This window comes from Danio aesculapii, chromosome 6 (assembly GCF_903798145.1).
Source record: "Danio aesculapii chromosome 6, fDanAes4.1, whole genome shotgun sequence".
NCBI lineage: Eukaryota > Metazoa > Chordata > Actinopteri > Cypriniformes > Danionidae > Danio > Danio aesculapii.
In genome coordinates this window covers 18,839,558-18,852,438 of record NC_079440.1, presented here as the reverse complement: position 1 = coordinate 18,852,438, position 12,881 = coordinate 18,839,558, and the positions used below count along the sequence as shown (strand labels likewise).

The 12,881-nt window shown below is 36.1% G+C and overlaps 1 protein-coding gene across 4 annotated transcripts in view; it reads left to right on the top strand.

The window, feature by feature from the left end:
- agap1 (ArfGAP with GTPase domain, ankyrin repeat and PH domain 1) overlaps positions 1-11,830 on the top strand; it is a 354,815-nt gene extending 342,985 nt beyond the window's left edge. For all 4 annotated transcript variants that reach the window (XM_056459714.1, XM_056459715.1, XM_056459713.1 and 1 more), the window contains 2 exons: positions 7,715-7,970; positions 11,125-11,830. In XM_056459714.1, the coding sequence (XP_056315689.1) occupies positions 7,715-7,970; positions 11,125-11,331 (463 nt within the window). In that variant the 3' untranslated portion in view covers positions 11,332-11,830. The remainder of the gene's footprint in view (positions 1-7,714; positions 7,971-11,124) is intronic.
- Positions 11,831-12,881: the final 1,051 nt, after the last annotated feature.

Below are 12,881 nucleotides of genomic sequence, written 5' to 3'. Positions count from 1 at the left end.
TAACTCGCCAGTAACATTTTTTTTATTAATGTATGTCCCTGTAAGAAAACATCATAAATAATTGGAAATCTGGCTACCGCGATAATCAAACACTTGGGAACAACTATGGTTTAAACCAAAGTTCACAGGACTGTGTTCGCTGGAATTTTCTCAAGCGGTGGACATCTACATTCCAACTGCCTGCTGCTGAACCGCGTCATAGCTCATTTTAAAAAAGTTGACTTGATTTCAACTCTCCTTGATCAGCCACTCTGGCAAAGATGCACCGCACTGCTCTATCGCCACCCATCGCCGCCAGCTCCCATTGAAAATGAATGACTGTGTTCGCTGGAATTTTCTCAAGCGGTGGACATCTACATTCCAACTGCCTGCTGCTGAACCGCGTCATAGCTCATTTTAAAAAAGTTGACTTGATTTCAACTCTCCTTGATCAGCCACTCTGGCAAAGATGCACCGCACTGCTCTATCGCCACCCATCGCCGCCAGCTCCCATTGAAAATGAATGACTTCCTGCTGCTTTGACGCTCTCACCGCTTTCGGTGTGGACGCACAGAAAGGGGCTGATCACACCAAACGCACTTTTTGCGTTGAGAGGCGCCTTTTTTCAATGATTTACTAACGACTGCAAGCATTTTGCGTGCTGCTTATGCGCCCTGTGTGCCTCACATTTTTGCCCTTGCGCACAGTGTCCTGGCAATTGAAAAAAAGTCTCAGCTGAAAAAGCATGTTACGTCACTCGCGTCTTTTTCTTTCTCCAATCAAATGAAAGCAGAGGGGTTTTCGTTAAGGTGCCTGCAGTGTTCGTGTTGTCAAGACAATGGGGACTTTTGAAGATGGAGAAGAGAATTGTGGTTGCTGTTTTGAATTATCTGGAGCTGTATGACTCAGAAATCTTGAATTTCACAATATTTTAAATATTAAATTTATATTCATATCAACAGCAACACTCTCGCGTTTTTGGAACGGAAATGCGTGTTCGGTGTGATCGGCCCCTTAGATTTATAAAAGCTGCTTTTATTTGATCAAAAATAACTTAAAATTTTAAAATGTTGTTACTGAAAATGTCATTTATTTATTTCAATTTAAATTATAATAATTTTTAAGAATATTACTTGTTACAATAGATTTAAAGGAATGTATTCTTGGCAGAAACTCAATTTTTTTAAAATCATGGACCAATGATGCGTGCTTAGAAAAGCGGTTACATAAAATTTTATGTTTGAAAATGAACGAACGCTAGTTGATTTTTTTTTTTTTTTCCTTTATTTTCACTTGAAGTAAATTGAGACTTGAGTGTGGTTTTGTAAATTTGGAGAAAATCATTTTTTAGTCAATGCTAAAATTGAGACTTATTTGTAAACAAACCAGCCTGGCAAAGGCTAATAGCAACAGTTATTTTCCTATTTAATTAACGAAATATTTATTTAAATTGACTTTAAGATGTTAAAGGGATAGTTCACCCAAAAATGAAAATTCTGTCATCATTTACTCTCCCTTCACCTGCCCCAAACCTGTTTGAATTTCTTTCTTTTGAAGAAAGCTGAAAACCTCTAACCATTAACTTCCATAGTATTTGTTTTTTCTACTATGGAAGTGAATGGTTACAGCTTTCTTACATTATTCCTGGTTAACAGAATAAAGTAACTCTTAAAGGTTTGGAACCACTTGAGGATTAGTACATAGTGAGCAAATTTTCATTTTAGGGTGAATCTCTTTAACAGCAAAAAAAGCTAATAAATTATTAATTATAAAAAAGAGAAACTTTGAAATCTTGTACACAAAAAAAAATTCCCCATTATAGTTCCCCATAATAATTAAACTGTAATAGGTTGCATTAGAGATCATACACAATTTGAACAGTTAATGTTGAACTGTTTCAGTGTGTTTTATCTAGAATATACTCCATAGGGAAAGAGGCAATCTGCTGCCGCTCAAATGTCCGCCTTTAGTTTGACATCATCACGTGATTGTTATTTTCCTCTTTCTTGTGTGCTGTTTGTGTGTGTGTCCACACTCTTGCTGCTGTGAGCTGTGATTCTGGCTGTGACTTCAGACAGGAAATCTTTGCGTGTGCTGTGGGGGTTCAGGTCCGTCAGCATGGCTTTGCTGCTTTGATTAAGAAGGATGTCACTAAAGCATTGATCCCCTGGGCTATTGATTACCTATTTTTATCCATCTGCCTCTCTGATAAAATGTTATCTCCTCTGCACTCTGGCCCCTGACATCCATACATGGCTAATTTGTAATCAGGCCATTCCAGTTTAACCCTTTGAGATGCACTCCAGTTCATCTTTCAAAGCCCATCATGGTCACGGCGTCTTTTATTATGTGGAGGATACTGCACTACACTTATTACTAGCATTGTTAGTATTATTTAAAATTAATAATAAATAAGTGTTTTTATTATATAACAAAATTTTCTGGCCATTTTAAATAAGATTGTTGATATAACTAAATTTATAGGCTCATGATTTGAAGTAACTTTTAAGTAGGCATTTTTGTGGGGGGTTTTTAATGGTCACTGGATAGTGTGTGTGTGTGTGTGTGTGTGTGTGTGCGTGTGTGTGCGTGCGTGCGTGCGTGTGTGTGTGTTTAAAATTTCGAAAATGTTAAATTGTAAAATACACTCACAGGTTACCTTATTAGGTACACCTTACTAGTACCGGGTTGGACCCCCTTTTGCCTTCAGAACTGCCTTAATCCTTCGTGACATATATTCCGCAGAGTTTTTGGTTTATAATGACATGATGGCATCACGCAGTTGCTGCAGATTTGTCGGCTGCACATCCATGATGCGAATCTCACATTCCACCACATCCCAAATGTGCTCCATTGGATTGAGATCTGGTGACTGTGGAGGCCATTTGAGAACAGTGAACTCATTGTCATGTTCAAGAAACCAGTCTGAGATTCGCGCTTTATGACATGGTGTTGTTATCCTGCTGGAAGTAGCCATCAGAAGATGGGTACACTGTGGTCATAAAGGGATGGACATGGTCAGCAACAATACTCAGATAGGCTGTGATGTTGTCACGATGCTCAATAAGTACTAATGGGCCCAAAGTCTGTCAAGAAAATATCCTCCACACCATTACACCACCGCCACCAGCCTAAACCATTAATACAAGGCAAGATGGGTCCATGCTTTCATGTTGTTGTTGCCAAAATCTGACCTACCATCCGAATGTCGCAGACAACATTTTTCCAATCTTCTATTGTCCAATTTTGGTGAGCCTGTGAATTGTTGCCTCAGTTTCCTGTTCTTAGCTGACAGGAGTGGCACCCGGTGTGGTCTTCTGCTGCAGTAGCCCATCTGCCTCAAGGTTGGACGTGTTGTGCATTCAGAGATGCTCTTCTGTTTACCTCGGCTGTAACGAGTGGTTATTTTGAGTTACTGTTGCCTTTCTATCAGCTGGAACCAGTCTGGCCATTCTCCTCTGACCTCTGGCATCAATACGGCATTTGTGCCTATAGAACTGCCACTTACTTAATATTTTCTCTAAACCCTAGAGATGGTTGTGCGTGAAAATCCCAGTAGATCAGCAGTTTCTGAAATTCTCAGACTTGCCCATCTAGCCACGTTCAAAGTCACTTAAATCTCCTTTCTTCCCCATTCTGATGCTCGGTTTGAACTGCAGCAGATTGTCTTGACCATGTCTACATGCCTAAATGCATAGAGTTGCTGCCATGTGATTGGCTGAATAGACATACGCGTTAACAAGCAGTTGGACAGGTGTACCTAATAAAGTGGCCGGTATATATATTTTAATATATTTAATAGCTTTATTTGACTTGCACTTAATTTAAATGAAAAATGTTTTATCAAAATAGTTTGAACAATATTTACTCTGCTTTGGAGAACAAAACAGGACATACATTATAAAAAATATATAAAATAAGTAATAAATAGCAAACATAATGTAAAAATTGTTTTATAAACCTGTACCTGTATATCCAATCTCTCAGTCTAGAGTACATCATATTTATAATGAACAAAATAAAAAAATATAACTGAAATAACTTATTACTTTACTCTCTATTTGGTGTACGATTTACCATTTTGTATTGTACTGTACATTTTGCTTTGTTCCTGGAATCATGTTGATCATGCAGATGATGAAAGATTGAAAATTGGTGACCCTTTCAATAAATGCTACATGCTTTTAAACCACAGCGCAGTTTTCACATTTAGCAAATCGAATATGATTCTGATTGTGTGTGATTTGATTGTCCTGATTTTAGTTTTGACACCTCTGATCATTATCATCAGTGTGCTCTTCCTGTTGAGCAGGAATTGGGATGCTACTGTACAATGTCTGTTTTTTGGTCTCCTGGGTTTGGACTCCCCGAGGAGCAGCTGTGTTTTAGGGAACAGCTCAATATCCTCTGGCCAGCTTCCTTCCCCTCCCCGGGGGTATCAGAACTCCCTCTGCCCCTCACATAGGAGCTGAGGCTGAACTAATCCCGGGTTGTCTGAGAAAGGCTGTTTACTCTGCGGGGATTAGCAGAGATTAAGTGCTATCATAGCACAGTATGAGGAGGGTTGCTGTAAACGACCCAATGATTGCTGATGGCCCTCTCCGTGTTTGCTTTGTTAACCTGCTGTATAATACACATGCTACAGTATACTCTCTCTAAAAGGTTTTTTTTTTTGTCCGTTGGCAAAAATATATATACACTACTGGTCAAAAGTTTGGGGTCAGTTTTTTATTATTGATATATATATATATATATATATATATATATATATATATATATATATATATATATATATATATATATATATATATATATATATATATATATATATATATATTTTTTTTTTTTTTTTTTTTTTTTTTTAATTACAATAATAATTAATATTAGAGTGATTTCTGAAGGATCATGTGACTGAGGACTGGAGTAATGAAGCAGAAAATTCATCTTTAAAATCACTGGAATAAATTAAATTAAATGATAAACTACTTTTGAACAGTTATTTTATCGTGCAATATCATTTCACAATTTTACAATTTTTTACTGTATTTTTGATTAAGTAAATGCAGCGTTGGTGAGCAGGATAAGGTTATTTTAAAACATTTAAAAATCTTACTGACCCAAAACTTTTAACCGGTAGTGTATATACAGTAAAGTCTGAAATCATTCATACCCCTGGCAAATTCTGACTTAAAGTTACTTTTATTCAACCAGATTTTTTTTTTTTGACCAGTGAAATGACACAGGCCTCTCTCAAAAGATAAGACAATGTATATGAACCATCATTGTAGAAAAAAAAAATATTTCTCAGCTTTTATTTACTGTACATTTGAACAAAAATGTTAAATCAAATTTGCCCAAACGATTAGCCCTCCTGTGTTAAACATCTAAAATAATCTTTAACAGAGCAAGAACTTTTTTTACTGTATTTCCTCGAACTTCTTTTGGCCGTATTTCTTTTATTTCATTAGTTATTAGTTTTTAATAAAAAAAAAAAACGTTGTAAGGTCAATATTTAATTTTATTTCATAATTTAGGAGGGCTAATAATTCTGACTTCAATTGTATATATTTTTTGTGGTAAATTTATTTGTGAACATCCTCACAATAGGTGAATATACTTATATGTGCTTCATGTTTTACTCACTGTTATGGCTGCACACTACTGTGAAAATATTCGATGTATGATATTGTTTTTGTTTACGATAATTCCTATAGTATAACATTTGCCTATATAAACCGGTACAACATATTTTTCAGATCTCATTAATTATGTCAAGATACAAATATTTAGGGCTCTAGTTTTAACGATCTAGGTGCAAAGTCTGAAGCGCATTGCACAAATGCATTAAGGGCGTGTCCGAATCCACTTTTGCTATTTTAAGGACGGAAAAATATGGTTTTGCGCTGGGCGCATGGTCTAACAGGGTTGTGCTTATTCTCTTAATGAGGTATGGGTGTTTTGAGCATAAGGTGCATTAAACCAATCAGAGTCTCGTCTCCCATTACCTTTAAGAGTCAGTTGTGTCTTGCTATGGCGCATTTGCTATTTACATGACAGACTTTGTAAGTGGACAAACTGAATGCTTTCACTAGCGAGAAAACAAAACAGATCATCTGCACGAGGATAAAGAACGAGCCTCCTCCATTCAGCCTCTTTACTTTCTCTTTACTTTTACTCTACTTCTAAGGAAACAGTGTTGTACACACTCCACTGAAGACATAGAGTAGCCTACATATTTAATTAAAGATTTGTTTCAAAACTATTTCTAAATTCATTTAAAAAGTGTGAGGTCAAAAAACGGAATTATATCCAAACCCACATCCTATTCTTATGCCCCTTATGGTGATGTATTCCTCTCCAAAACTCGACAGGTGGACAAAAAATATGTTTTTATTAAAACAAATATAAATATGCATATAATAAATAATACTGCTAATAATAATAACAATATACAAATGCAAATTGTCATGAATAAACTGAAAAAGCCCCCCGAGATAGAGAAGGCATGGATGCAGTGGTTTTTATGAAAATAATATTTTTTGTAACATTTTAATCCTTTATTTTATTTGATTTGTAAATATATTTGTGTATTGCTGTACATCCTGTGTGTATTTAAAAATGTGTAAGCGTTTGGACCTGCATAGGCTCATAACTAATGTGCTCTGCACTGGACTTTAAACCTGCTTTCAGTTAGTCAATGGCACGGTCTATTTCTGTTCCTCAAAATAGCAACGCGCCAACAATGCGCCTTAGACCAGCACACCCATAAGTCCACAACATGGCGCAACTGGGTTTGCTATTTAAACAATGTGGCACAAAACGTGAAAATTACTCCTGTGCTGGTCTGAAAACGACAAAGCTTTCACAAAGTTTTTGCGTCAAACACGTCTTGCACCTTATTGCACCGAGTAAATGACAGGGGCCTTAGTCTTTAAAACACAGTGAGTGAAAAAACCTAAAAAAATCTGTGAAAATCTGAAGATTTATGCTTGCGCAGATTCTGTGTATGCCTACATATGACCTAAGACAAACTATACAAGTGCTTTTACATAAGACAGTATATTATTGTGCAAAAGAGGTATTTAAGGCTGAAAAAAGCAAGTAGTGCAACACGCTTTGTGGTAAATTCACAAGTGTAGATTGTTTTTCTTGTTGAGTCTTTGTACGATATAGTTGTTCAGGTTTCCCATGGGTCAGGGAATATCATGGAATTTTAAAAGGTCAATTTCAGACATTGAAAGTCCGGGAATTTTTTCTTCAAATATGGGAATATGGTTTGTTGTTTTTGTTTTGTTTTTGCTTCTTTCAATTTCAGTTTCCATTGAACAAAATGTAATTTCTCTATACAATTATTTTATTTTATTTAATATGATCCAAAACACAACAGCAGCCTGGTTTTCTATGCATCATAGGTCATGGAGATCTAGCTTTTAGTGAATGTAAGTCAGGGAGTTTGATATTTGGCTTCGAGTGGGAACCCTGTTTGTTGTTCCTGTATTTCTCAGTGTTAATGTCTAGATGCTGCAGTGTGTAATGGAGACGTGAGCGCTGGTAAATGTTCCCTGCTGTACTGGAAATGAAATCAAAAGGCTGTACACGAATCCCATCAAGTTTTAAATGTCATTTGGAATGAGAGCCAGATCAAAACATGCCACCGGAGTGAACTGTGTCGACAGCCAAACATTAATTCAGTCTTGGGCCTAAATCTAGACTGTCTATGTGTGTGTGGTTTCAGAGAGGAACGTGAGCGCTGGATCCGGGCCAAATATGAGCAGAAGTTGTTTTTGGCATCGCTGACGTGCACAGAGCTCTCTCTCGGACAGCAGTTACTGCGGGCCACAGCGGAGGAGGACCTGCGTTTGGTGGTCATTCTGCTGGCCCACGGCTCCAGAGATGAGGTCAACGAGACCTGTGGGGAAAGTGATGGCCGGACCGCCCTGCACCTAGCCTGCCGGAAGGGGAATGTTGTGATCACACAGCTGCTCGTATGGGTAAGAGTTGCAGCACACGTTTTTTTTCATCACACCGCTGGCTAGAATAATGTGTGTTATGAGTGAAGGCCTTTTCACACCAAAATGTGAAAGCTAAAAAGCTCCAGTCACTTCACACTAAGAGCAAGTATCTGTCAACTCTTGCAAACAAGTCAACCACTCTCATTTCAGCAATAAAAAGATAGAACTGACAATTAGTTGATGACTTTTAATTGACTCAGTTTTGTATTTTAATAATGCAATAAAAACATGATTAACTGATTCATTTAAAAAAAATCATGTACATCTGTTGTTCATTCTTAGACCATGTTATTAAATATATTAACTAACATTATATTATGGAACATTTTTGTAAGGTGTTGCCAGGCAATTTTTTCAAATACAGTTTTTTTAGCAAAGGCAGAAAACAAAGAAGTTAGCCTTTCTGTGATATTTTAGTTCTTTTTTAAGTATTTCCCAAGTGATGTTTAACAAATATATTTAATTTTAATTATATATATTTGTTTTGTTTTTTCAGCCTAATGTTGGCTTGCTTGACTGATAGCGACAGCTCTTTGGATCTCATAAGAGTTGACAGTAACAGATTCCAAATGCAAATAGCACACTTGAAATGAACTCTGGACCTTTTATCTGCTCATTGTAATTGGGATAATGAGGGATAATGAGCCAATTACATTCGGACCCTTAACAAGTGGGAGGCACATTTTTTTCCAACACATTTCTAAACATAATAGTTTTAATAACTCATTTCTAATCACTGATTTACTTTATATTTGCCATGATGACAGTAAATAATATATGACTATATATTTTTCAAGACACAAAATTTCCTTGCTCTGTTAAACGTCATTTGGGAAATATTTAAAAAAGATTATTCTGACTATATATATATATATATATATATATATATATATATATATATATATATATATATATATATATATATATATATATATATATATATCCCAAACAATCTAGAGTAATGACTTGGAAAATAGAACTATTTAAGTCATCTGGAAATTAAAATTTATTTTGTATTTAATTTGTATTTATATGGCAATATATATCGCAGAGAAAGAAATACTGCAATGTCAAATGTTTTCAATGTCATGCAGACCTAATTTGTTTCTACTATATTTGTTTATTAGAATTGAGTTATTTAAAACTATTATGTTTATATATGTTGAAAACATTATGTTCTCTTGGTTAAAGGGTGCTTGGGAAATTTTACAGGAGGGCTAACAGTTTTTTCTTGAGTGGTCAAATAATTCAGTCATTCAGTATGCTAAAAATGATCATAAGTCACAAAATGTTAAAATATTATGTAAAATTTACATAAAGCACTCATAGACATATGCTGTAGCATCATTGAGTTTTGGACATCCGGAGTTGGAGTCCTGGCTCACAGACCTTTCCCAAACCCTTCCCTTTTCTCTCTGTTTCTCCAACTTTGCTTCCAGTCTACATACTCTCCTATCATAATAAAGGCAAAAATAATAAAATTTTTTTTTTTTTTTTTTTTAATGAGCAATATCACATGAGTAGCAGTGCAAAATGGCTGTATATCAACACTGGTGGGAGGCATGTGTTGTGTCTTAGTGTTCCACTAGTGATGATATATAGCCATTTCGCACTGCTACGAGTGTGATAATGTGTCTACACAGCAGTTCAATGGCATATTTGTGTATATAAAAAAGAAAATCAAACATGGAGAGTCTAAAAACCCTTTTGTATGAGGAACTACTTTTGCCATTCATTCACATCTTCAGCTGATGTCAGAACAGCAGAAACAGTTACTAATTAATCAATGCCACTTAGTATTTGATAGTATTTAATAGTATTTGAATGACTGAATGATTCTTTAGCGTAATGTCTAAAGTGATGACAAAACAGGTGATTTTGCTCGCTTTTTAAGATTATAAGGCTGAACGACAGGAAATGTCATCAGTCTAGAGACATTTCCCAGTATTTCTCTGTTGCACTCGGAATATCGCAGTAATTAACCCCGAAAAAGCCAAAGCAACGCAAACACTACCAGATTACTGTTATGTTTGCAATTAGGAAAAATGCTAAACACATTTGGGCATTTCTTCTTTCTTACTGTTTATTGAACTAGTCTGCAGTAACGAAAACAGGAGATTCATTAGAAATAAACGGATAGCCAACCAAAAAGTAACTCAGGGTTATACAAAGAGTGGCCAACACAAAATACATACATTCCTGATATGTGAGTCCCATCTCACACTCAATACACTACAGTTACTATGGTATAAATACAGCACTACAACATACAAAAGAGAGAGATCGACTTAGAATGTCACTCACCATGTTTTATAATCTTTTTATTAGCTGTAGTTTGAAAATATGCTGATCTTTTCTCCTTAAAGGGCTTATTATGCGATCTCTGTCGCCATCTTGTGAATGGACAAAGTCAACTGTCTTTGCTTAATGACAGGCTGATGGATGCCGACGTCCTGTATTTCAGAAATGATAAATATTTAAAATAGGCACTATCCTTATAAATAAACTGCATAGTTGCAATCTAAACAACTTGTCTAAAAAAAGTCTCAAAAGTAGATTATGTTGTCCAACAGCTGCAATATTTGTCAAACTCTAGGGTGAGAAGGCTGTTGGAGTTCTGATATTGCAGAATATCGCACGGCTATCAACCAATCAGATTTGAGAACCAGACAGAACTGTTGTATAAATAAAAATTATACATTAAAGAAAGCATATTATAGGGTCTAGTTGGTACATACTGAACTAAAATGGTAAAAACTCCCATTATAATGACTTCAGGTGTAAAGTTAATTTCATACATCTGTGGTTTATGAGTAAATATGCGAGAACGCACTCAACAAAACTTCTGTCTGCGTTGTTAGACAAGTAATTAAACAAATTGATATGCTTTATTCATTTTATTTGTTGCACTTTAATTGCTACTACCATAATAACCTAGTTAAATTGTGTGGTGCTTTTTTTTGCTCCAATCTTGAATTCATGGGACATCTTTTGGTATCATTATTGCTGTAAACCTCCATTAATTTCTGTCTCCACTGTTCAATACATTTATAAGCTCCAATCTAGATTTGTGTACATTTTAAGAGATGATGTCAAACAATAACTGAAACTCTCTTGATCTCTTTTTCTATAGTACGGTGTGGACATCATGGCACGGGATGCTCACAGCAATACGGCATTGGCGTACGCACGGCAAGCTAACAGTCAGGAGTGTATGGACGTGCTCCTTCAGTACGGCTGTCCCGACGAGCGTTACCCGCTCATGGCCACACCCAACCTGTCCCGCAGGAACAATAACCGCAATAACAGCTGCAGCAGCATGAACAGTGCAGTTATATGAGGAACAAAACACTCACATCCACCTCAACATGTATTCTGGCCCGCACTCCTCCCTATACACACCCCTTCATATGTACAGCTCCACCACTACATCACAATCATGACACTATAGCAGACCCCAACACTGATGATGATGATGATGATGATGATGATGATGAAGCAAATATTAAAATCCTGCTCTTTGCTTTTCTGTCAGCGCCAGTTAAATCTACCAAGTGCATGTTGGGAGAATAGAGTGTGGATTTGGTAAGCGATGGAGTCCAATGGATGACAAAGCAAGACGGGAAATGTTGGAGCAGTGTGGAGGATCTTCAAAACAAGTCCCAGAGAACTCTGTTTGTGTCTGGACTTTCATCTCCATATCCACATTGCTCTATCAATCTAGTTTATTCATTCAGACTTTCAATCTCTTCTGACTGTTTGTTTTTTCTCAGCTGTTTAAGCTAGTATGTGTACTTTGTCGTTTATTCTTTGTTTTTAAAGGAACGCTCCACTTTTTCGCCGGGGGGGGGGGGGGGGGGGGGGGGGGAGCTCATTTTACAAGTCATGGTATGGTTAAACAGTTGTGTTGTACTGTTTTTGAATCTATTCAGGCGATCTTCAGGTCTTATATTAGCTTAGCTTAGCATAAATCATTAAATCGGATTAGACCATTAGCATCTTGCTCAAAATTATTTTAAAAAGAGTTTCAGTAGTTTTCTTTTTTTAAAGCTAGACTCTTCTGTAGACCTTTGTAAAATGAAAAGTTGTTGTTCTGGCATAAAAATCAAGAAAATTTGCTGCCATGCCATGGCTTTAGCAGCCATGATATTATGAGCTGTGGACTATTTTTTTATTGACCTAGAAAATAGCAGCTAATAATTTTCTATCAGTCATAAAACTTTATCTAACTACAGAATTGTTGTTAAGCTTTCAATAAAAAAATCTTTTTAGAAATTCTTGAGCGAGATGCTAATGGTCTAATCAAATTTAATGATCTATGCTAAGCTAAGCTAAAAGTAATCCCGCAAGACCCAGAGATTGGCTGAATGAATTAAAATATGGTAGAACTCATCTGAGTGTAACTCTAGACTTAGACTTTAGACATTAAAAAAGTGGAATGTTCCTTTATGTAGTGTGAAAGGAATGTCACCCCAATTTTGAGTCATAACTTTGAGGTTTGAATTTGACTTTTTAAACCATTTTTGAGTAGCATTTGTCTTGGCACTCATTACTGGACCAACGGAAGATTCTTAAAGCATATTAAGATTTGCGTTTCTCCAAAGAAAAAGGGAATTAAGTTTTATTTTCACCAGCTTTGTTTTTTAGCACATCTTTTAAGCAGCCAAACTAGCCTTATTTGTTGTCCATCCATTGACTCATGATTTACAAACAAGTGTACAGATTCAGAAGAACCACGTTTTTGATTCAGAAGTTGGCTTTCCCCGTATTTTTAGGACAGAAAATCACAGGTAGGCTGTAAGATCTTTTAGAATATCATAACACACAAGGCTTTTTGTCAAGCAAGAGACTGAAATCTGCTAATGGTGGCCGTCACTTTCATGCAGTCTC